Below are 26,375 nucleotides of genomic sequence, written 5' to 3'. Positions count from 1 at the left end.
AGCAATTGAAAATATCCTTTTTTGAGTGGGGCAATGAGTAAGATATCAAATAACTTGATAATTTTATTGTTTTATAAAATATGGTTTTGGATTTTTCATTCTACTCCAAACGTTTGCTACTTTATACTACCACACTTCACGTATTTTTTTGGAATAAAAGTTGCCCTTAGAAAATCCACCCCATATCTTTAAATTAAAGGCAATAAATTTGGGTCAGCTTCACCTTAATCCAAATCCTCTAATGAATATATTTAATACCCATTTTAAAAGGTGTTTTGAAAAGGTAAATTATTCTTCTAAATTGGCACAGGCCATTGATGAAAACATTATTGTGAGTTTCTGCCTCATATCCTAAAATAAGCAAAACTTAAATAAAAAGGCATACAGGATCTAATTAACATAATACAATGTTTTCAAAGAATTTTTGAAAAAATACATGAATAGAAAAACAAGAGACGCTAATATTTTTCCGAAATTCCTTCTCTCACCCTGTTACTTTAGTGAGCAATTTTTTCTCCCTGATGAATTTTTACAACTTGCTCAATTGCTATTTTCAGTAACTAGATCCAGGTTTACGTTACTGATAAACAATGAGATCTATGCTTCTGGAATTTTTGACACTCAAAAGAATCAATTTCAGTCTAGAGTGGGTCTATAAATTCCATATATATATATAATATATGTATATATTCCTGTTGTTTTTCGTATTTTGCTTTGTAATATGTAGAAGAAATCCATTAAAAAGCAAAGATCATTTTATGGAAATATATAGAGACAGAATATTTCACTCTAACAGAGACTAAAAGATCACCTACACAAATCCATCATTTTACGATGAAGAAATTGAGCCACAGGGATAAAAAGGACATTAAACTTTCTTGAGCATCTACTTACATGTCTTTGCACTTTGCATATGCTTTTCACATTAAATTTATTCTCCTCAATAAGTTTCTCAGATTGGTACAGTATTACAATAGCCATTTACAGGTGAAGAAACCGGCACTAGAATGATTAAATAACTCACCCAAGTGATGTAACTAGGATTTGGGTGTTATTTACCTAAATAGTTTTATAGCTTTCTTGCATTGCCAACGTTTCTGATTGCACTTCAATGGAAGAGTCTCTCTGTGTTTGGTGGAGGAGTCCACAGGAAGAGGGTCTGTTTGGAGAGCTGCAGGGAAATGTGCAGTAGGAGCTGAAAGAATAAGAGTGGAAATGGGCCCGGTGGAAATAAAATACATTTAAAGAACTACTGTCCACACATTTGGAAATTATAGTCTATGATCTTTTCTTGAGGGTCAGAAACTGATCTATCCTGAAAATATGATGATTGCCTCAAGACTCTCATCATGTTTTCTACATGAATTCCATAAGACTGTTAAGAGCCATTGAGCTATTCTGAAGCCTCTGTGTATTTTAGTGTTTATCCACACCAGCCACCGTGCTGCTGCTTTATATATTATGATATCACTGGATCTTCAAAATAGTGCTGTTTTGTTTCACTTTTTTTTTTAAATTTTATTTTGAATTGAAAAATAAAAAATGTATATGTTTATCAAGTATTACATGTTGTTTCAAAATATATATTCATTGTGGAATGGCTAAACAGAATAGCACTATTCTAGAAATCATGATTGGTATTATTAGTGAAATTATCATTACTACTCCCCAAGTGAAGAAACTGAGGATTAAGCAACCTTTGCAGGATTAAGCAACCTTTGTAGGGTCATGCAACAAAATTGACAGAAGCAAGATTCAGATCGTGTTCTCTGACTCCATCACCTACACAGTGACTTTGCCCCTCACTCAGAAAGACTGCCTGTGACTTACTATAGTTTGATTTTTATCATTCTTCTTTGAAACTTTAAAAACAAATTGAAAAAATCTTGTGTCTTTCATTTTTTTGGCATTTAATAGACATCAACCTATCTGAGACAATGAATGTAGATGTTGCCAGTTGACAGGCTTTCAGCTGGGTCATTTTCTTCTTTTTTCAAATTAATTAATTTATTTATTTATTGACACGGAGTCTCGCTCTGTTGCCAGGCTGGAGTACAGTGGCAGATCTGGGATCACTGCAATCTCCGCCTCCCCAGTTCAAGCGATTCCCCTGCCTCAGCTTACTGAGTAGCTGTGACTACAGGCGTGTGCTACCATGCCAGGGTAATTTTGTTGTTGTTATTGTTGTTTTGTTTTTTGTATTTTAGTAGAGATGGGGTTTCACCGTGTTGGCCACGATGGTCTCGACCTCCTGACCTCGTGATCCGTCCACCTCGGCCTCCCAGAGTGCTGAGATTACAGGCATGAGCCACCGCGACGGTGTCAGCTCACCCATTTTCTAACACATTATTTTATACCCTTTTATGATAATAAGGTCTTTGTTTTTCCTTTACCAACATCAAAAATCATTTGAGTCAGGATATCGAGACCATCCTGGCTAACACAGTCAAACTCCATCTCTACTAAAAATACAAAAAATAAAAATAAAAAATAAAAAATAAAAAATGGGCGTGGTGGCGGGCGCCTGCAAGTTCCAGCTAATCCGGAGGCTGAGGCAGAAGAATGGCGTGAACCCAGGAGGTGGAGCTTGCAGTGAGCCGAGATTGTGCCACTGCACTCTGGCCTGGGTGATAGAGCGAGACTCCGTCTCAAATAAAAATAAATAAATAAATAAAAATAATAATAGATAGCAGTAAGCCTAATTTAAGATATTAAATGATATTTTGTAATACTTAAAGCTATCATGTAGCCAAAAAAGTTATAAATTTTTTAATTTGTTTTAAAATTATGTATTTCTAGAAATGTTCAGGTGTGAAATAGAATACCTCATATCTCCATCAGATGTCAGATCAGATTGAAAACTTTAAAGATGTTTTTAAATATATTTCTGGGTTTGGTTCTTGCAGATGCTATTGTTTGGAAATAAATCTAAGAAAACAGAGCCTAACACTTTGAGCCAAATTCCTCCCGTGCTCCATTCCCACCCATGTTTCCATCCTTTTTATGTCCTTCATGGAACTGTCTCCTTTCTACTCTGAAATTACAGAGCTGCCTCTCTTTAGATGTTTCTGTTTTTACTCATAAACCTGAAAATTATCTTGTGATATCAACACCCCAATGCTAACTGAAGAGGGGAATGGTTGAAATAGCAAACTTAAACATAATTTCTGCCACTGCTGTTTATTGTCCAAATAGGTGTTTCTTTCTTTTTCAAAATAAAGAAATGAAAACAAAGTGGTTTATTATTCTTGTAGTAAATTGGCGGTGGACAGTAAGGTTGCATTTTCTCTCGTGTTGGCAATTGATCTTATGCGCACTGATTTATATATGGAAATGTTCTTGCTACCTAAGAAAAATGAGTTCTCACTATATAAATGAGTTTATTAAAACCCTACTGCCTTAGGCAAGTTGGCAGTTTTTTATGAATCTCCAAATTTAAACATCTCTAAAATAAGAAAGGACAAAACATCTACAAGAGATGCTCCAGCTTATCCTGGCCCCAGATTAATCGACTCTCTCTTCAATGCTTTCGGGGATTATGAATATTAAGCAGCATATCTAACTTACTGATACTCAGATCATGTCTCTCTTTTACCAGCCTATGAGGGACAGAAAATATGCTATGACCTCTGGGTAGTGTCCTACTGGTTGCTCACACAGATTGATTTCCTCCTTGAATCTGAGATTAGTTTTACCATAAGACTTGAATATTTTACTGAGGTTAGGGGTTAGGAAAACGGGTGGTCAATCATTCTTACTATCTTGTGTTGGGTGACATAAAATCATCCAACAGGTAAGACATGGGAGATACTTCTATTATATCTCACTGCAGTGAGTAATTATCATTGATGAATAACAGACACTTACTTGAAAAGTACTCACCTTTCTACAGCCAGTAGGGTCTTAACAATTAAGAAAATGTTTTTATAATACATATCTATATCGATCTATCTATCTATATATATCTATATATATAGATATATATAGATAGATATATCCATATATCTAGAGATACAGATATAGTTATAGATATAGAGATATATATATATAATATATATATATATATATATATATATCAATGAAGGAGACAGCTTTTACTATGAAAAATATGATTAGCTTCCAAGCCATGTAAATGTGGGTTTGCTCTAAGCCTTTGAGTATCAGGAACTTGAAGCTGAAACACTTCTAGAGATCATCTAGAATTCCTAATGTTATATATGAATCTTCCCTAGGGTACTCTGGTCAATGGTTGTTCAAAATACACTTGAGTACCTCTGGAGACAGGTAGCCACACCCAGGATAGCTCATTTCATATTGGATAACTTTTAAAATTATATTGATCAAAACATTTATATGATATACTTTTGGATTTTATGTTTTAGATTACTTCCTATAATTTAAAAATAGTAATCACTGACTATTCTTTCTTCTCCTGGCGGAACATCCCAAGTTGCATCAACCATTGTGTGTTTGTGTGTGTGTGTGTGTTTGTGTGTGTGTGTGTGAATTTCTTTTTACCCTCCAGTATATCTGTGTTTCTTTTTTTAATCCCTTTTTTGTCTTGTTGATATTTATGAGGATCATTTTAAATTTTGCTTTATAATGGGATGTTTTTTAGTAGGGAGGATTTCTGTCAGTATCACAAATAACCAGTGAGTGTCGCTGTTCTAACACAGACAAACATTTGTGGGCCTGTCATATAATGATCAACAACATTCTTGCATAAGCCATAAGCACTTGTAATTATGCGGAACACAGGCAGTGGGCTGAACGAATCAAGGGTCCTCTTAATCCACCCACATTAGCTAATGCAGATATTTCAGACAGATTTACTGGTGCCTTTTTATTGTCACTAGTCTACTTTAGTTTTCCACGATGATAATTCTTTTTGTTCTCCCTTCAAAATAAAAGACCGCTCATTTTCCCCAAAATGCTCTTCCTACAACTCAACTTGTATAGTTTGTAAACAACTTTTTCTCTTGATTTCAATCATTCATTCAGTGGGTTACTGCTACAAAGGAAAACGCAATAATTCCGAGTATCCATCTCTACCAAGTTTCCTTCTAAGAACTCCATGTGTATCATTTCTTTTAACACCACAACAATGCAATGAGAGAGTCATTATTCGTGCCATTGTTTATATCAGGGAAAGGAGGCTGAGGAAGTTAAATCATTTGACTCTGGATGACATAATCGGTAAGTAACATATCTGACATGAGAAGCCAAGACCATCTGACACCACAGCCCCATTCTTTCCACTACACCCTCCTTCCTAACTGCAGGTGGTGCCCGCAAAAACGAGGAGCATGGAAACTAGTATCTCAATCCTTAAACATGTTGGTATTTCAACAGAATCAGTAGATAACATTTTTATCTTCTCTGTCAGGATTCTCACAAAATATTTGAGAAAAAGAATACTAGAGACTAAGAAAGATCAAAATGTCAATTGTGAATTGACGTAAGCTGGAAAATAGGACTTAGATATGTGGCCAAAGGAGCTTGCCCAAATTTCTCTCCTCATTCTCAATCTAATAGCTACCCACCCAGTAACTGGCACAACCAGGGGATCCCAGGGCACCCCACACAGGGATGGATCACATACCATGTGACAGGAGACAGAAAACAGGCCAAAATGGAGAGGAAGAAAGAAATTGCTGAACCAATCTTTCTTAGACATTTTTTAAGCTAAAACATCATATAATCCAGATAAATTAGAATTTTTCCCCAACAGAAGTCCCTACACATGGAATTATGAGGGGTATGGAATAACTGTTCACTGAAAGAGTTGTGTTTTCAGTATTTCCAATGCCAAGCAAGGTTATTTCAGGCCTTATAGGGCTTGTTTTCATATAATTATTCTGAGTAAAGTGATTCTTATAATTTTACTCTGAGTAAAGTGGGGCTTCACTGAATGAAGGAAGCCCCTTAAACAAAGGAGTTGTATTAGCTGAATTTCATGTTAATATCCCCTGACTCATGTCTACTCATTTCCAAACCCAAATCTACCATCATTTTGGGCAATGGAGACAGATCATTTGTCTTTGGCAAGACCAAGATCATTTAGGAGATGTATGATAGATGGTGGCAGTGGAGATGGTGAGAAGTCATGGTTAGATTTTGGACATATTTGAAAGTAGATTGAATGAGGGTTATGAGATAAAAGAGTCAAGATTTTTGGCCCCAGGCTTTTCTCCATCAATTGAAATGACAAAATAATGACTGAATATGGTCTGGCAGCGAAGATCAGAGAGATCATTTGGGAATGTTGAGTTTGGACTTGATTCTTTCAGACCAATGGAAATGTGAAGAAGACATACATGTAATCTAAATCCCTGGAGTGAGAAAGAGAGATCTGGACTGAAGATGTACATTTAGGAAGTATCATTCTACAGATGATATATAAAACCATGAGACAGGATGAAATTAGCAGGCATAAGAAATAAAGAGAAGAGTCTAAGGTTTGAAGTCTGGGGCTTTGCAAAGTTAAAAGGTTAAGAAAGAGAGGAATGACAAAGGAGGCTGAAAAGGAGCAGTTAGTGAGGCTGGAGAAGAATCAAGACAGTGCGGTATTCTGAAAGCTAAGTGGGGGCAGTGTATCAAGGAGGAAAGTGTGATTAATTATATACCATGGCCCTGATATATCAAAGAAGCAGAAAGTTAAGAATTCATCAATGACTTTGGTGAAGAAGAGGTCATTGGTAACTTTGACAGTCTTAGTGAAGTGATAAGAAGAAAACAAATAAATACTGTAGAGGATTTTAGAAAAATGAATTTGAAATAGTAAATTTTGGTTCTAACTTTATCTGCTTTTGTGGACTAGTGGAGCAAAAGGCAACAAATAAGTTGAGAAGAAGCCACCAGGAAAACTGGAGTTGAGAGAGATTACCTTTTTTTCCTTTTTTTTTAAGTGATTAGAAGAGCTGTTTGTATAGTGATGATAAATGTCAACTAGAGTTGGGAGGCGGAGGCTGGCATGCTTGTATGTGATGATAATTATCAACTAGAATGGCAGTGGGTGCAGGGACTGGACCTGATTCTGTAGGGAGAGAGCATATATGGAGAATTATTGGGCTGTTGTCCTGAAGTAGGGCTGGGGGATAGAAACTACTCCATACGTGGAAGAGATGGCCTTTGTTGGAATACAGTCCATTTATCTAGACTATCAGTCAGGAAGGCAGAATATATGATCATACAGTTGCCAATAAGTGGGTGGGAGCTGTGGAAGTTTTCTTCACATTGCTTCAATCTTCTCAGTGAAATAGGAAGCAAAATTATCAGCTAAGAGTGAGATATAGGGAGGAGGTGTTGGAAGACAGGGTTTGAAATGAAGGAATAAAATATGAAGTAGTCTTCTAGGAGAGTGGGAGAATAACTGGACCTGACAAACATATTTTGACTGCTGGGCACCGTTAAGCCCTCATGTGGGGTTATTATCAGGAATTTCAGGAAGACCAGTCTGTGTGTTGGCATGTTTTTTCCTTCATTTGTGGTTTAATTGCACAGATATGAGTATGGAGGAAGTGTGATGACCATGTGAGCACGCATACACACAGACACACACACAGACACACACAGACACACACGCACACAGACACACACACAGACACACACACAGACACACAGAGACACACACACAGACATACACACACACAGAGACACACACACACACACACAGACACACACCTTACTTTTAAAAACAAGTTGTTTTACATCTTTCCTATGCTATTTTTGGTTTCCTTTTAGCTCCGTCTCTCTCTCTCTCTCTCTCTCATTAGCTCTCCTTCTCTCTCTCTCGACATTTGACCTCCATTTTATAGCACACACCAACTAAATAACCAAGTATGTAAGAATTGAAAATTATTTTAGAGATCAGTCTCATTCCCCTCATTATAGATGGGGAGACTAAAGACCAGCTAAAAGGGATTGGCCCAGATTTTGGCAATCACATAGGAACAAACTGCTAGGAGCTTCCCTTATAGATATGCATCTGTGGAACAGGTGTATGGAAAAAGCATATGCTAATTCTTAGAAGATGCTCAACTTAAATTATCTTACATATTCAATAACTCAGTTGAAGCAAAATAACCTAACCCTGAATAATATCCCTCATACATATTCTTATTAGGATAATGTCACTACTGTTGCCTGATTACTTTTCTTTCTTGCTTTCTTGCTTGTTTTCTTGCTTGCCTTTTTTCTTTCTCTCTTTCCTTCCTTCCTTCTCTTTCTTTCTTTCTTTCTTTTTTTTTTTTTTATAGAGTCTCACCTCTCTTGCCCAGGCTGAAGTGCAGTGACACAATTTCCACCTACTGAAACCTCCGCCTCCTGGGTTCAAGCGATTCTCATGCCTCAGCCTACCAAGGAGCTGGGATTACAGGCACCCACCACCACGCCTGGCTAATTTTTGTATTTTTAGTAGAGACCGGGTTTCACCATGTTGGTCAGTCTTGTCTCGAACTCCTGACCTCATGATCCACCCGCTTCGGCCTTCCAAAGTGCTGGGATTACAGATATGAGCCACCACGCTCAGTCTCTTTACTTTCTTAATTGCCTCTTCATAATGTATTTCATAAACTACGGCAACCCCAGAATGACAGATTGTTACCACTGTCATTGGTTTTCTAATTTCCGTTTGGAATTTAAAAACCAAATACCTGAATTGTTGTCCTAATTCTGACATTGCCTATTTATAGCCTTGGTTAGGTAATTGAGCTTTCTGAGTCTCTAGTTTCTTAGTTTATTAAATGAGAAAAATGGACTAGATATGCAGTTAAAATAATTGTAACATAGCAGCATAAATGAAACTGAAGTACTTTTATTTAAACAAGGGCTGGTGCATCCAGTTGGCCACTCATTGAACACCTTTGTACTGTTTTAGGTTTCTTTCAGACAGCTGCACGGAATTCAAGTGCTCCAAGGGTTACAATTCTTAAAAGTAGCATGGAAGATCTAATATTTCTTCCAGCTCTGTCATTCCATAAACACATTATGTTATGTAGAGGAGTGGAGGCATTGAGAGATACGGAAGGAAAAAGAGAGGCAGAGAATGAAAGATGAATGGTAACTTCAGGTAAAAGATTCTTACATACCTACAGTTGCGAAAACCCTTAAATGCCTTATATGATAAAGTGTTTTATTTCTTCCATCCCTATTGTCACAAAAGCCTTTAATTACCTTATAGAACAGACTGTTTTATACCTACCCCCATTGATGTAATCTCAAAAGATAAGTAGGCTCAGAGTGAGAGGACACAGACCTTTACTTTATCATCTCATTTCTAAGCCCCGTCACATATAGACCTGCATGTTTTAGAAGAGCATTTACGGTTAAAAATGATAGACAGTTACTAATATCACAAATTGTAAAGTAGGCGAGAGACTGGTGATGCAGCCCTGCCAAGCTACAGGTACTAGGCAGAGGCCGTGAAGGTACCTGCCAAGATTCAGTCAGTCTTCCAGTCATCATGTGGTATCTGTCTCATATAATTTCCTATACATAAACTGAATTTTATCTGGTTCTTTGGAGAAGTGAGGAGAATAGCTCATTCCTAAAAAATGGTTAGTGCATGAGAGTTTATTTAAAGAAAAAAAAAAAAATGACGGCCAGGTGCGGTTGCTCACACCTGTAATCCCCGCACTTTGGGAGGCCAAGGCAGTTGGATCATGAGGTCAAGAAATCGAGAACATCCTGGCCAACATGGTGAAACCCAGTCTCTACTAATAATACAAAAATTAGCTGGGTGTGGTGGCGCATGCCTGTAATCCTGGCACTTTGGGAGGCCGAGGCGGGCAGATCTCGAGGTCAGGAGTTTGAGACCAGTCTGGCCAACACAGTAAAACCCACCTCTACTAAAAATACAAAAATTAGCCAGGCGTGGTGGTGCATATCTCTAGTCCCAGCTACTCGGGAAGATGAAGCAGGAGAATCGTTTGAATCCTGGAGGCAGAGGTTGCAGTAAGCTGAGATTGCGTCATTGCACTCCAGCCTGGGCAACAAGAGCGAAACTCTGTCTTAAAATAATAAATAAATAAATGGTCTATTTTTAAGTGTCATCCAGATGTAGTTAATAATTTAATGAGCGGCTGGGTGCCATGGCTTACGCCTGTAATCCCAGCAGTTTGGGAGGCTGAGGCAGGCGAATCACCTGAGGTCACGAGTTTGAGACCAGCCTGGCCAATATGGTGAAAAGTCTCCACTAAAAATTTAAATATCTCTACTAAAATTGCAAAAATTAGCCAGACATGGTGGGACACACCTGTAGTCCCAGCTACTCAGGAGGCTGAGGCAGGAGAATCACTTGAATCCAGGAGGCGGAGGTTGCAGTGAGCCGAGATGGCATCATTGCACTCTAGCCTAGGCAACAAGAGCGAAACTCCGTCTCTAAATAATAATAATAATAACAATAATTTAATGAAAAAGACAAGATTTCGTTCTGTTCACCATCACGATTGAATTGCACTATGTGTTTTCAGCTTTCTTATAATTATGCCTTTTCTGCATTTGTCTAGGGTTCCGTAAACAGGCTTCTCTAACCCCATTTTCCTCTCAAAAAGTCTTTGTCTATTCTGATTTTACACTTTCACTCATTATTTCTCACACCCGAAGTTACCTTGTAATTTCCTTGGTCTACCCAAATCCTTCTACTTTTGGAGTTCAGCTTGCTTTCCATCTTTAACTGAAGATATTTAGTTCAAATTTATTATGGTTTTTCTGAACATCTGGTCTTAGTCTACTCAAAATCATTTGACCTGTTTTATCATGTTGATGGCACAATTGGCAAATCTAAATATCTTTCTGCAAAAACACAAAAGTGTTAGACAAGAAAACACAATGAAGAGACCCGGATTCAGGTATTCTCTCTGTGACTTCCAAGCTGCACATCTCCTAATAAGCCCTTTACATATACTGGGTCTCAGTTTGCTTATCTGTGAAATAAGAATTGGATTAAATACTCCTCAAGGTTCTTTTCAGTTTATGTTCTATAAACTGCTATTTAAGGGCATTTCATACAATTTAGTATAGAATGCACTCAACCATTATAAAACACACTCTACTATTATAAATGAAGTAGACTGTATATCATTATTCATTTATCTGTCAAACAAGTTTATACTCTTATAAAAGTATTTAAGCAGATATTTTACAGAATATTTTTTCTATTATTACATAAAACTAATTTTATTCAGTTGGCAGGCTACTTAAAAGGTGAGGTTAACTATATCACATATCAATTGAATAAGTCTAGGCAACTTATATTAAAATGAAAACAAAACCTTGTTAAATACAAGGTACTTTGTCAAACATTTGGGAATAGGGAAAAGGATACAGATATGAATTCAAAGATATGGTATATACCATTAAAGAACTGATTGTCTAATGAGGGAGACATAGAAATAAAGGAATTACTATATCTATGAGCAGAAAAAGTTATTGATTGCTACCACTTGCTGAATTCTTACTATGAACCAGGATCTATCCCAGGGATTTAACATACACAAAAGCTAGATAGCCTGCGCACTTTTTCATTTTACAACATTTCAAGGTAGTTCTTCTTATTATTTCTATTTTGTAGGAGAAAAAAAAATGAGGTCAGAGTTTTTAATCTCCCCAAGTTCATATAGTTAGAGTGATGGGAATGTAGTCTCCGCTACCATCATTTCAGGATTGCATACATTTCTGTAGAAAGGCTTTTTTAATAGGAAGGACTGTTCCTAAGTGGGGGTGTCACTTAAAAAGTTGTCTTTCTAAGAGTTGAATCACAAGAGCAGACTTTCCGTTGACTTGTTAGATAAAGAAGGCATTCTAGACACAGACAACAGGCTGAGCAGAGGTTAGAAAGGACAGGTTATGCTCAATAATTCTGGTTATTATGGTTGTAGGCATGATTTAAGCATGCCTACAAAAAAGATCAGAGTGCACAAAGGAAAAGGTACAGCCTCCGAATTTGGGTGGGTAGAATATTAGAAGAGTGTGTTACCCACCCTAGGAAAATGTAATTGGAAAATCTGTCCATTCTAAGCTGTTTCAAAGATGACAGCTAAATCAGCTTGCATAACAGTGAAGAGAACCTACCCACCTGCTTAGTTTCTAATGCAATTTGCTGAAAATTGTACCTTCCTACACACTTCTTCAGAACTGATTTGACCTATACCAGATAGTAGTTCTACTGCAGCTATAGCCAACATGAAAAGCTCTTCTTTTCCACGGTAATTTTCTACTCTCTTTCTGGTCTACTGAGTTTCTGAGCAATTTTTATTTTGCTCTTTTGTTCTCTCTCACAGGCCTGCAAAAGTTGTGCTTGTCTCATTGTGGGCTTGAGAAGAGCGTGTGGGCTGCCAAAGGCAAATATAATGAAGGTGAGTCTTGAGGATGGTGTTTCAAGAGCTCCCACCAACTCTGTTCTTCAATATAATGTGGTAGCAACTCCAGAGCCTTTATGGGGTGTGAAAATTTAACACAAATTTAGTCTCATGTTAATAATTACCATATGTGACATTTAGCTCATCGTGCACTTTGCAAAGCATATTCACATATGTAATATATTTTTATCCTAGGCTTCTAATAAAAATGCATTTACTTACAAATGTCTTGTGCAAGAGCTCACATACAAAAACATTTGCACCATTTAAGAAAGTATTTACATTCCAAAATAACTTTGCAATCTCAGTAAGCATTAATAAATTAATCAGCAAAAGGCCCTACACAAATCATTTGATATATACATACTTACATTAATTTTTAAAAAGGTATTTAATGTAGATTTTAATATGATAATCATTTTTATATATGCACACATAGCTACATATATAAAATAGCAAACAGCCCTAAAATCCTTGAATAGTTAGCAATAAACCAACTATAATAGATGAAATCAGATAAATGCAAAATGTACTTAGCAGTCAACTCCTTTTTGAGGCCCAATTATCAAGAGAGAGAGCATTTCTATTGGTTAACCAACTGATTGGTTATTGGTTAACTGAGTTAATCAATTACATTATCAGGGTTAGATGGAGAACAGATCACTCAGAAGGTAGCTATTCGCATGAGAAAACATAACATAGAGGGTAAAACATTGGCCACAGTTGTTGGAGAATTTTTCATAGAAGAGTTTACTTTACTCCAACAGTTCCTTCTGCCTGAACACCAAATTGAGAGGTGTACATTGGACTACCATAGCTTAATGCTATTAACTTTTTAAATCATATGACTGACTTACCTTTCCTTGATTCTGGAGTCGGCAGAAATCTCGGGTTTAACATGTTTTCTAGTCTGCACTCATGTGTGTGTAGTGTGAATATGTGTGTTTTGGAAATCTATGTGCTACATAGACACTATAACTGCCAGTCCCCACAGCAGTACTACTTTTCATGACATAAGAATAATTTTATTAGTATTATATTGATATTATAGTATATTCTGTGGACTTGTTTATCATGAGTCCACCTTAGGAAAAGCTTCTTCTTCCTTCTGCCAAAGTCAGATTTCTGAGACGGTAAGTGAAGATCAATCTCTCACCATACACAGGGTAAAAGCCACCTTGGGATGCCTCCAAGCAACTAGTAAGCTAGATTTTCTCTGGCATAAATTTTACTATTATCTTTTTTCTTTACTATTTTATCCCTCATTGCTTTGCCCATAAATGTCTTTCTTGTATTAAATAATATGTAGAGGTCATTATCAGAACTTTCTTCATACTCAAAGAAAGGTGGGTTATGGAATGGAAATTAGAAAGGAGAAATGGGAAATCAATGAAGTGAGTAAAAGCAGATTCTGGGATAACATTAAGAATAATAAGAATATTCAACGAAATTGGTATTTATGAAATTATTCTTATGTGTCAGGTACTGTGTTTGGGTCATTGACCAAGTCTATTGTGTGGATTTATTGACTGTTCCCTTAGTATGAGGCCAGTGCTACTACTAAGTATGAGGCCAGTGCTACTACTAAGATTAGGTGAATGAGGACTAGACATGTGAAGTAATGAGTAACTAGTGTTCTAGCTACTTCTGCCCTCCTGAAGGCCTGAACGGGACTTGAACCCACATCTGTCTCCTGAAGAGACAGAGCTTTTCATGATTCACAGATATTGGCATAAGCCTTGAAACTAGTGAAATATACAATTCCCACTGACTACGAAATTTAGGATTAGAATTGTTGGAAAGGAGTATTTTTACATTATCTCCAGACCTGTCCTAGAAAATGTATGCTAACATGATAGGTCACCCAACTTCTGTGTGTAGGTGAAGATATTACTAGAGAGGAGAAGGATAAGTTGCTATGCAGCTCTAAGTTGATTTTTCAGAAACAATTCACAGTTTTACAGAGGTCCTTAGTTTTACTGTAAGTCCATGACTGCCGTGTACAGCAGAGCACCAATTACCTCCTGTACTCTGATATGTCTTTCTGTCTTAATTTAAGCCAAATTTTTAACTGTGGGGAGATTCATGTGAGTTCTCTAGGGAATTGGTTCATATTTCCCTCTTAATTGATTAAAAGCCTTCTCTTATTTTAGCACAGTGCTTATTTTCATGAACATTGTAAATAATTAAATATCAAGTAAATATACTATTCCATCATTTGTTTTGGAAATTGTTTCAATTAATTCCAAATTCTTCAGAGAGAGTGTACTTTAATCTTCATTGTTTCAGATCAGTTGTTCCTATTACCGTTTTGTTCTTATAATGCAACCTAGAAAGATCCAGTCTTCACACAAGTCATTTTATTCCTTGGATAAAAGGTGAGTACCTAGCATATCAGTGCAAAATATATTTTGTACCTAGACTATCAGTGTCTTATTAGGACATGTGTCCATTCACTCATTCATTTATTGTACCATTGTTGGGAATCTTTCTTGTAACAGACACTGAGCAAGGTGTGAGAGTACATGAAAAGGCTCTGAAAAGAACATTGGATTCAAAATTAGAAGAATCAATATTGAATTAGGCACAGTAACATAATTTCTTTGAGTCTCTTAATTTTTATTAGAAAAGTACAGGTGATAGGCCAGGCATGGTGGCTCATGCCTGTAATCCCAGCACTTTGGGAGGCTGAGGTGGGTGGATCACAAGGTCAAGAGATGGAGACCATTCTGGCCAACATGATGAAACCCCATCTCTACTAAAAACACAAAAAATTAGCTGGGTGTGGTGGCACTTGCCTGTAGTCCCAGCTACTTGGGAGGCTGAGGCAGGAAAATTGCTTGAACCCAGGAGATGGAGGTTGCAGTAAGCCGAGATCATCCCACTGCACTCCAGCTTGGCGATGAAGCAAGACTCTGTCTCAAAAAAAAAAAAAAAAGAAAAGAAAAAGAAAAAAGAAAGAAAAATACAAGTGATAATATATAGTTCACAAACTTAGATTATGCATGAGTACTGGAAGAATTATTGAATTAGAAAACTACTTGTTAAATGCTATATAAATGTATACTTTTTGTGATTACATTATAACAAAAAGTCAATATTTAACTGAAATTAAATATTATAATAAATTATAATATAATTAAAAAGAGAGTACATAAAAAAGAAAGAGATAGAGACAGAAGTGAGCATGACTGCCAGGGTTTTTTCTCAACATGAAAAGTACAGTAGAAGAAAAATGCAGAAGTCCTTATAATAAAAGGCAATATATCTTTGTCCCTAGACAGAAATACAGTGTTGTGAGCCCACAATTGGTGAGATAGTTTCATTTCAATGTGGCAAATTCAGTAAGGCCTTATCAAGAGAGTAGCCTTTATATCAGGCCTTGAAATGGAAATCGCTCACTAACATGTCATGTGTTCCCTCTTAAAAGACAGCTGAGAAGAGGGGTTATAGAGCTATTACTGCACGGCAGTCATCTTCCTGGACTTTTGAGTCAGATTATCTGCGTTCAAATCTTAGTTATGCATTTTCCAGCTGCATGATTTTACGTATGTTACTTAATTCAACTCTTTCCCAATTTCCTCATTTATAAATTTGTGATAACATTGCTGACCTTATAAAGATAGTATTAGGATTGAGGTAAGTGCTTAGTATGCTAAAGCATTTAAAATACTTTTAGTATGCTAAAAATCTCACTAAATATTAGTTGCTGTTATTCTACTCATTACTGCTTTTTCATTGTAAATGGGGCAATACACAAAATTCCTGTGGCCAAAAATGGATTGAGGAGGATGCTGTGGAGAGATGTGAGGCAGTGCCCTATGATTATAAGTGAGAAAGGCAAGTCAGTCAACCTTCCCCTCCTTCTTTTTCTTTCTTTGTCTTCTTCTGTATATTAGTTTCTAGAACTCAGTTTGTCTGGAGCCTCTTGCTGTCATCCCACTCTGTGGGTTAAAGATGTTGGTCCTTCCTCTCTGAGACTCCAGGGTCTCAGGGCTCAGGAAACATAATAAATATGTGAAATAAATGATAAATTGATTCAAGTCATATTAGTAATGACTTAATGGGTTTTCTCTTCTATTTTCAACAAGAGGTGTTCAGTAAATGTGAGTCAAAGGAGCAAGATATAAAGACTTTACCTGGGTAATCTAATCAACCTCCCAAACTGAAAGTCATGTTCCATTAATATAGACCCTTCTCCATCATCGTCAAGCCATTCAGCATTGTATAATTATGTGCAGTTGATAAGTTATATTCTGTTATTGCTGGATTTAATCCCAATAGTTTTATGAGTAAATATTATTGTTTTTATTTGACATGCAATATTTGTTTTCTTTTCATAAATCCTAGGTAGGTCTATATTATGTATATTCTCAGAAAAAAATAGCTGTAGATGATTACATCTATGTATGCCATTCAGATGAAGAGCAATTCATCTCTTTTTCTATCAGTCCAAAAATATCTATGTATTATGTATTATTTCCTATCTAATTATCAGTCCACAAAAATCTGCTTCAGATAAGCAGCTCATAGTCCATCCTCTTTCTCTAGACTCCAGTGACTTTCCCTCAATTCTCAGTTTTTCTAATCTTCTGCTCTCCACCTTGTTTCTGGCAGCACTCTAAAAGTCTCTGCTGCAAGTTGCTGGAGGGAGATTTACCTGAAGTTCAGAAAATCTAATGCTTTCAGGGTCTAGGCAGAACATGTGGGTGAATTAGGCAGGCAGTCCATGCTATCTCGTGGGGAAGAATAAATATAATTAACCATCAACTTTAGCAGAAGTATAATGAACTAGAGATAAAATTGGGAAGAATTAACTGTTCAGTTCCACTTGATCATTGACAAGTGGGAATAAAGTTTCACTTTTAAGAGATGTTCTTCTTTTTTCAAGAGAAATTGCAAATCTGAATCTATCTATCTATCTATCTATCTATCTATCTATCTACCTACCTACCTACCTACCTATCTCACTTTAGAGTATTGGATATGCTTTTGAGTCCTTTAAAGAAATATTCCATAGACCCACTAAGACAACCCAAAACCCAGATTTGTCTCATGTTCATCAACTTAAAACCGCTGCCTTATAACCTTAAAATGTTTGATAGAGGGCAAGTTAAACAAAACATAGCCCTATTAATATTGACTCTACCTCATAGAGTAACTGACTAATTATGCCAACAAAGAGTGTCTGCACTCTTTCACTAAAGACCTTTCCTCTCCACTGGGGTTAAGTGTGAGAACAGAGGGGTAAATAGGAAATAGAACTATCTCCTGCTACACACAAATGAGGTACCTGTGGCTGCATATTTACTCTAGATGCGGTTCGCAAAGTTCCTAGTTGACCAGAGACAATCCTGGTTTATGCCTGTGGTCCCATTCAGTGTAATAATTAATAGCAATCCCTTTCATGCTCAAAGTTATGCCTGTTAGGAAAATAAATTTTAAAGTAACACTAGTTCTGGGTAGCACAACTGTCTTAGCTAGTCTCAGTGGGAAATAACATGGATGCAGGGGGACAGGTAAAAAATTGATAGGTGTTATATGAGATAAACTGTTACAGAGTTCAGACTCAAGGTCAGGTTCGCCGACTCAGAACGCTTTCCACAATCCAGGCTGTTTTAAAATGTATATAAAGAGCTGGAAGAAACTACCATCAGAGTGAACAGGCAATCTACAGAAAGGGAGAACATTTTTGCAATCTATCCATCTGACAAAGGGCTAATATCCAGAATCTACAAGGAACTTAAACAAATTTACAAAAACGAAAAATAAAACAAACAATCCCAGCCAAAAATGGGCAAAGGATATGAACAGACACTTCTCAAAAGAAGATATTTATAGGGCCAACAAACATATGAAAAAATGCTCATCATCACTGGTCATTAGAGAAATGCAAATCAAAACCACATGAGATACCAACTTAGGCCAGTTAGAATGGTGATCATTAAAAAGTCAGGAAACATCAGATGCTAGAGAGAATGTGGAGAAATAGGAACGCTTTTACACTGTTGGTGGGGGTGTAAATTAGTTCAACCGTTTACACTCAGAAGACAGTGTGGGGATCCCTCAAGGATCTAGAATGAGAAATACCATTTGACCCAGCAATCCCATTACTGGGTATATACCTAAAGGGTTATAAATCATTCTACTGTAAAGACATCCATGCACACATATGTTTATTGCAGCCCTGTTCACAATAGCAAAGACTTGGAACCAACCCAAATGCCCATCAATGATTAACCAGATAAAGAAAATGTGGCACATGTACACCAAGGAATACTATGCAACCATAAAAAAGGATGAGTTCATGTCCTTTGCAGGCAAACGGATGAAGCTGGAAACCATCATTCTCAGCAAACTAACACAAGAACAGAAAACCAAACACCACATGTTCTCACTCATAAGTGCTAGTTGAACAATGAGAACACATGGACACAGGGAGGGGAACATCACATGCCGGGGCCTGTTGGGAGACTGGGGGCTAGGGGAGGGATAGCATTAGGACAAATACCTAATGTAGGTAACAGGTTGATTGGTGCTGCAAACCACCACGGCACACGTATAACTATGTAACAAACTTGCATGTTCTGCACATGTACCCCAGAACTTAAAGTGTGATTAAAAATGTATATTAACCCTCAGAGACCTATTTTACAGATATTAGAACCAAGGCTGAGAGAAATACAATGTACTCAGGCACATTCCACAGCAATTAACAGAATGTAATTTTAACTAAGGTCTTCTGAGGTCATGACTGCATACTTTCCCAGCTGCATCCCTGTTTGGAAACCAAAGACTAAGCATTATGCTGTATAGAACAATCACCACCTGAAAGGTACAATTTGGTGATGCATCTGTTAAAAGAAATAGAAACTGAGAATAGGACTAATCAGTAGGGAGACACAACTGACAGCATAAAAGAATCAGAGAACAAGTCATGGTTCTATATAATTAAGTGCTAAATTATTTAGTAAGGATAAAGAAGTTCAGAAGAGACATTGTGTGGGCTGGTGTATTCAGAGGAGAGACGACACATCAACTGGTCCTTGGAGAACTTGTATGATGAGCATCAGGTGGAGAACTTTCCAAAAAGAGGAAACAAAATGAAGTATTTTGGGTTATTTTTATGAGGCACGTCTAGGAGTATATTTTGACCCAAGTTGAGGGTTCCTACTGAGGAATATGGATAAATTTGGTGGATAAGTTATGTTGGGGTAAATGTATAAGAATTTTTTTTAATGTTTAGTTTTATTTTACCCATACATACATATAATTTTACACAAATGCATATATGTGGCAATACATCTTCTTTTGAATATATAGTTGTTTTCTTCCCCCAGCCCTTTGTACTTTTTTCTGAGACAGGGTCTCACTCTGTTGCCCAGACTGGAGTGGAATGGCAGGACCATGGCTCACTGTAGCCTCAGCCTCCAGCCTCACATGACCCTCCCACCTCAGCCTCCCACATAACTGGAACTATAGGTGTGTGCCACTACTTCCAGATAAGATTATTATTATTATCATTATCATTATTTTGTAGAGACAGGTTCTTTCTATGATGCCAGGGATAGTCTGGAACTTCTGGACTCAAGTGATCCTCCCACCTCGGCCTCCCAAAGTGCTAGGATTACAGGCGTGAGCCACTTTTTCCCTTTTTTGATTCCCCTTTTTCCCTCTCTTCTTCCATCCTCCCATCTTAACCTGCCCACCCAAGTTAATAACCTAGTATGCAACTTTCTATATGTTTTCCACCTCCTCAAATAATTGGGTAGACTTCAATTATTCAGGATAATTGAAGGATTATCAATTATCCTAGGATAATTCTAGTAGGATAAACCATCATTAACTATATTGTTGGGTATTAATTTTGTCTCCATTGTTTTGCTGCCAAGAAAAATGATGCAATAAACACCTTGACATATGGGTTATTACTTATGGCTGCTTTGTTTGTATGGCATAGACATCCAGGAGATGGATTATTGGTTAACATTGTCTAACACTTTACAGCTCCAAATCAATGTATGATAAAACGCCTTTGTTAACCTACCCTATAAAAATAGGTATCAGGGCTCCTTTTCATTTTTACTAATGAGAAAAACTTTTAAAGATACCTTATTTTAACTTATATTTCTACGACTGTCAGAGAAAAAAATTTTACCACTTTATTTATTTTTGATTAGAATTTGACAATAAAACGCTTTATTTTTAAAAAAAAATATTTCTTTCTATTTTATTTTTATCAATCAATGTACAATCAAGGGAGCAGAATGAGAACTAGTTTAAGTATTGTAGAAGAAGGGCTTTAGAACTAAGAACTTACCCAGTTGTAAGATTCGTGAGACAATGAGAATCTAACAGGGAAAGCAGGAGGATCAGAGAAATGTCACGAACCAGCCCTTCTTAAACACCGGTGTGGCAAACAAATCAGAGCTTCCAGGGTATCTGGAGTGAGATTATGATGCAGTACTAATGGGACAGCCTATGGGCAAGCTATTGCCTCTCTACCTCCTGCTGGGCTGGAATTCCTGTAAAGAAAGAGCTGGATACAGTGCTAGGAAGAACAAGTTCTGGCTACAATCTATCTTCATCTCTCATGTTACTAGTCTTAGTCTCTAATCACTCCTAAACAAAATGACCTTCAGAGTATAATGTCTGCTGCATCCCTTCAGCTTCCCAAGTCTTGTGCAAATTCTCTTTTGATTAGCTTTAACCTGAAACCACAAAAGGAAGGAGATTCTGGAGAACACAATTATAGTTTAGCAAAGCTGACACATAACAGAAATGACAAAGCACACAACCAATTTTCATAAATGTTCACAAACTACAAAGGTGTTGTAGGCTCTTAAAAACATCTGTTAAATGAAGTAAACAGAATGTAGAAAGTAATCTAGATCTTTGTTTACTTTTTACTATACTCTTTTTTAAAATTTAGATGTATATATTGTTTCCCATTGTATTTGCAATTTATTAATTTCTTAGTTGTCTAATAGTTTACTTTTATATTTAATGCTGTATGGTTTGGTGCACAAATACATATGGTGTTATATCTTATTTATAAATTACACTCATACCTTTACATCATGTTTCTGTTTAACATTTTAGTTCTTCTAATGTGAAATTTTACCTTGATTGACACTAATATTACCAGTCCAGATTACTGTTTTCTTTGCATTTACCTGGAATCACTTTGCCCACTGCTTTATTACCTTGCCTTAAATATTTTTATTTCTTCCAATGTGCATATCTTGATTTGATCTAATTTAGCTCTTTGTATTTTAGTAGAAAACAAAGCATCTGTTTATATTTTGAGTAGTGGCTGATATGTTTGATTGTATTCATTCCGTCTTGCTTTACACTTTTTACTTCTTTCCCATTGATGACTACATGTTTTCCTTTTCCTTATTGTTCCTGGTTTGATCAAGATGCAATGTATTTCATTTGTTTTCTCCTAGGACAATGTACTGTTCTTTTCTCATGCATTACATAGTACTTTTATTTTCTTTGTTCTCATAATCAAATGATTTAAATAAAACTATTTTGTCATCAAGATGCATGCTTCTATTTCCCTCCTACTTGATCCCTCCCCAATAAAAGGAAATCTTAGGAGTATTTTCACTCTTTACTTTTTCTTTCTTATCCCTCATCCCCTTGACAGACTTCTGTAACATTTTTACATCCCCTACTCCCAACCACCTGGATTTGCGGAGATAATTGACAGCAAACGGGAATTTATTTAACAGTGTTTCCTTTCTTTTCAGTATCTTTTTTGGCTCTTACATTAAGTTCCCTGGAAAGTGGATTATTATTCCTTTGCACTTAGATAAATAAATAGATACAATTTTGATATGAGTATATTTTACTCAGAAATCTTGGAGTCTGTCTTCTGATTCGTTTTTTGACTAGATTTTTTTCTCATCTATTTTAATAAAACAAGTTCTATAAGCTATATATTCCTCAAATTATTACAAATTCTCAAATGTCTTCCTACACTTGAGAATAAATTATGTCTCGACTAGCCACGTGATTTGGGATGTTTTCATCTTTTATCAGCAATCTAAAGAAGCTATTCTAGCCTCCAGCATGGCAAATAAGAAGTCTGATGCCAATCTCCTTCCTGTTTCCCTTTATCAATATTTTATTAGTTTCACTTGCAGTCCTATAAAATTCCTTAGTGATCAGGAATTTTACAAGATATGTCAGGATTAGTGTCTTTTCTTAACCTTCTAGTCTATGTTCAAGGAAACTTTATCTTTATTTCTGAGATTGTTTAATTATTGCTACACTTGCAGTGTTTATTCTTCTTGCTTTTCATAGCATTTTCATTACTCCTACAACAGTGTTCATGGTTCCATTCCTCAACCTTTTTTATATTTCATCCTATCATTTTTTCTTATACTGTTATTTGCCTGTGTGATGATTCTTACCTTTGATATTCTAGATCACTAATTTGGTTCTAACTATGAATCTTTCCTTCAGTTTATATACCACATTTTTTTAGCTTAAAAACCATGGTATTTAGCTCCAGAAAAACTTCTTATTACTTGCACTTGAATATAACTGAAGACCTTTTGTTAATATACTTCTTTTTAAGAACAATTTTAAATTTATAAAAACATTGTATAATACAGAGAATTCCCATATACCCCTCCCCCTGCACAATTTCCTTTCTTATTAACATCTTAATATTTGTATGTTTGTTACAGCTGATGAACCAGTATACATACATTATCGGTCAGGTATATTATAGTATACTCCTCTAATAGTATTCCTTATGCTTAGAAAGGAATTATCGGTTTTGGGGAGGTACACAGAAAGAATGTGCCATTTTCACAGCATATGAAAGGTACATATTATCAATTAGATTTATGGCTGTTGATGTTGACTTTAGTTACCTGGCTGAAGTAATGTTTATCAGGTTTCTCTACTGTAAAGATAGTGTTCTTCCTCTTTTCCATACCGTACCCATAGGAAGGAAGTCACTGTACCCAGCTCACACTAAGGAATAGGGAGTCATGCTTCTCCTCTTTTAGGGTAGAGTGATTACATCACTTATTTGGAATTGTTCTGCAAGGAACATTTGTCTTGTCTTCCCCATTTATTTAGTCCATTACTTATGTCATTGTGAACTCATGGATACATATTTTAAACTTCAGGTTATGATATAATATTACTTCATTTATTTTGGTGCCCAAATTTTCTCATCTGTGACCACTGAGACCTCTTTCCATTGGTTTCTGTGACCACTTTGACTGCGTTCATCAATGTGTGTATGTGTGTTTTTAATCACTTTCTTACTTTCTGGGATTTCAAGATGCTCAAGGCTCAACTGGTATATCCCCTGTCCTAGACCTGAAATCAGCTATTTATCCAAAAAACCCTGGGCCCTTTTACTAGAGAAAGGTATCAGAAACCAAAATATGGGGTGCGAGGTGCTATTAGAGTCTTGTTTCTTTTAGGTTCTCTTGAGTACATTTTTAAAAACTATTTAAGGATGAATATCTGCTTTGGCAGTTTTGTTTTACCGTGTATACATTTTGATCTGTCTGATTTCCCTATTTCTGACCACTGGAATCCTTTGGATGGATTTCCCCCCAGACTTACTGGGAATGTGGGCTTACTGTGGTTGAATATTAAATAACTGAATAAACTGCTTGGGGTGGGTGAATGTAAAGGAGCATCTTTTCTTATGGGTCTGTGATTCAGGAGACATTGGTCCTTGTTTAAGAACCTATATTAAGGCTGGGTGCGGTGGCTCAAGCCTGTAATCCCAGCACTTTGGGAGGCCGAGACGGGCGGATCACAAGGTCAGGAGATCGAGACCATCCTGGTTAACATGGTGAAACCCCGTCTCTACTAAAAAATACAAAAAACTAGCCGGGCAAGGTGGCGGGCACCTGTAGTCCCAGCTACTGGGGAGGCTGAGGCAGGAGAATGGCATAAACCTGGGAGGCGGAGCTTGCAGTGAGCTGAGATCCGGCCACTGCAGTCCAGCCTGGGCGACAGAGCGAGACCCCGTCTCGAAAAAAAAAAAAAGAACCTATATTAGCCATTTCAAAACGCATGGGCTTCCTGTGCTCTCCTAGCCTCAGAGGAAGTATAGACTCAATGTGCCTGCAGAACCAACACTTGAATATGAGAGAATCAAGAATAGAAGAAAATAACTTCCAGAATTATGGAGTAAGGACCTAAAACAATTTCTCTTCCATTAAAGCAAAGAAAACACTGGCAAAAATTGACAAATTAATTCTTAGAATTCTGGAAGTCAATCCAAAGCTTTCAACAATTCAATGTGTTTATTTAGAAAAAAAAGCTGAATTGTGGTAAGAATAGTACCCTTTGTGGCATTTTAATTTCCCATGTTCCCACCTCCATCTTACCAACTCTGTGATACTCTTGAAAACCAGTAGACTTGGCCGGACGCAGTGGCTCAAGCCTGTAATCCCAGCACTTTGGGAGGCCGAGACGGGCGGATCACGAGGTCAGGAGATCGAGACCATCCTGGCTAACACGGTGAAACCCCGTCTCTACTAAAAATACAAAAAAACTAGCCGGGCGAGGTGGCGGGCGCCTGTAGTCCCAGCTACTCGGGAGGCTGAGGCAGGAGAATGGCATGGACCCGGGAGGCGGAGCTTGCAGTGAGCTGAGATCCGGCCACTGCACTCCAGCCCGGGCAACAGAGCAAGACTCCATCTCAAAAAAAAAAAAAAAAAGAAAACCAGTAGACTTACAAACACAGTAGCTGTGAAACTAGCTGCCTAGCAGCACATGCTCCCTCTCCAGAGAAATGTCATTATTTGACCTATCTGTTAAAGCCACATTCACAAGGTTTATGTTTATTTGATCTGACTCAGAGCTTGGTAGATAAGAAAAGCCCTATCTTAAGAGTATTTGTCAAAAACAATCAGAGGCAATATTTAATATTGCAGTTGACTGAGGGGGCAACAGCAATTGAGGTAAATAAGAGGCTGACTGAAAGATATAAAAGAAAAATCTGGCAATGAGCTGTTCATAGGGAACTTTGAAAAGTTTGACATATTTTTGGATATCTAAATAAGCATATATATTTGTGGAGCTGGGCATATGCCCAGAAAAGACCCTATCTCTCACTTCAGCTGACCCTGAGACTGTGCAAGCCGGAATTGAAAGTGTAGGCAAAGTTGTACACTGCCTGCCAGGTATACCCCAGAATACACACTGAGACACTCAGCAAGAAGTAGAAGATTTAATCGTATCACAACATTTAAGGAAATCTCTATCAAATTAGCTGACTACTAAGAAATTGAAAGACATGCCAATGACTGGACAACACAAAGCATATACAGTTTTAAAAATGAGCCCAAGCTAAAATTCATTATTAAATAAACACTCATCAACCAAGGCAACAACCAAAATCTGTACTAGCCAATGTTTTCTACAGAAACTGAACCAATTAGATGTATGTACAGAGAACACTTTATTTTAAGGGATTGACTCACATGGGGGCTGGTAAGCCAAAATTTTCCAGTGCCAGCCAGTAGGCTGGGAACCCAAGGAAGAGCTGATGTTTCAATCTTGAGTCCAAAGGCAGTCTGGAGACATGTAACAACAAAAATACACAAACTACTTATATTACTGTTAGGTACTCCTAATCAAGTATTTATATGAGGCAAGTTTCTGGGTGATAATGTATTAAATACCTTAAAAAAATATTTTAGTGAAATGAATAGATATAATTAAATTGATTGGTTGCTCCTGATTGCACTGAACCTGTGGGAAAGGAAAAGGATGAGCTCAAGGATTCAATTTCTTGGTGACAAAATCTGATTTGGGAACTGGAAAATATAGTCACTAGAGTTAAAATGCAAACTTTCCTGAAAGGGACCATATGCAAACCCTTGGTTTTTTTTTTTTTTTTTTTCGTTTGTTTGTTTTTGAGACAGAGTCTGGCTCTGTCGCCCAGGCTGGAGTACAGTGGCCGGATCTCAGCTCACTGCAAGCTCCGCCTCCCGGGTTTACGCCTTTCTCCTGCCTCAGCCT

The 26,375-nt window shown here is 36.9% G+C and overlaps 1 protein-coding gene across 1 annotated transcript in view; it reads left to right on the top strand.

Annotated features, from left to right (window-relative positions):
* ANO3 (anoctamin 3) overlaps positions 1–26,375 on the top strand; it is a 474,227-nt gene that overhangs the window by 106,956 nt on the left and 340,896 nt on the right. Inside the window, exon 2 of the mRNA XM_026454059.1 lies at positions 12,282–12,356. Coding sequence (XP_026309844.1) covers positions 12,282–12,356 — 75 coding nt within the window. The remainder of the gene's footprint in view (positions 1–12,281; positions 12,357–26,375) is intronic.

Source organism: Piliocolobus tephrosceles, chromosome 13 (assembly GCF_002776525.5).
Source record: "Piliocolobus tephrosceles isolate RC106 chromosome 13, ASM277652v3, whole genome shotgun sequence".
NCBI classification, from domain to species: Eukaryota; Metazoa; Chordata; class Mammalia; order Primates; family Cercopithecidae; genus Piliocolobus; species Piliocolobus tephrosceles.
Note: the sequence above shows the minus strand (reverse complement) of the source record. Positions and strands in the feature narration are given on the sequence as shown.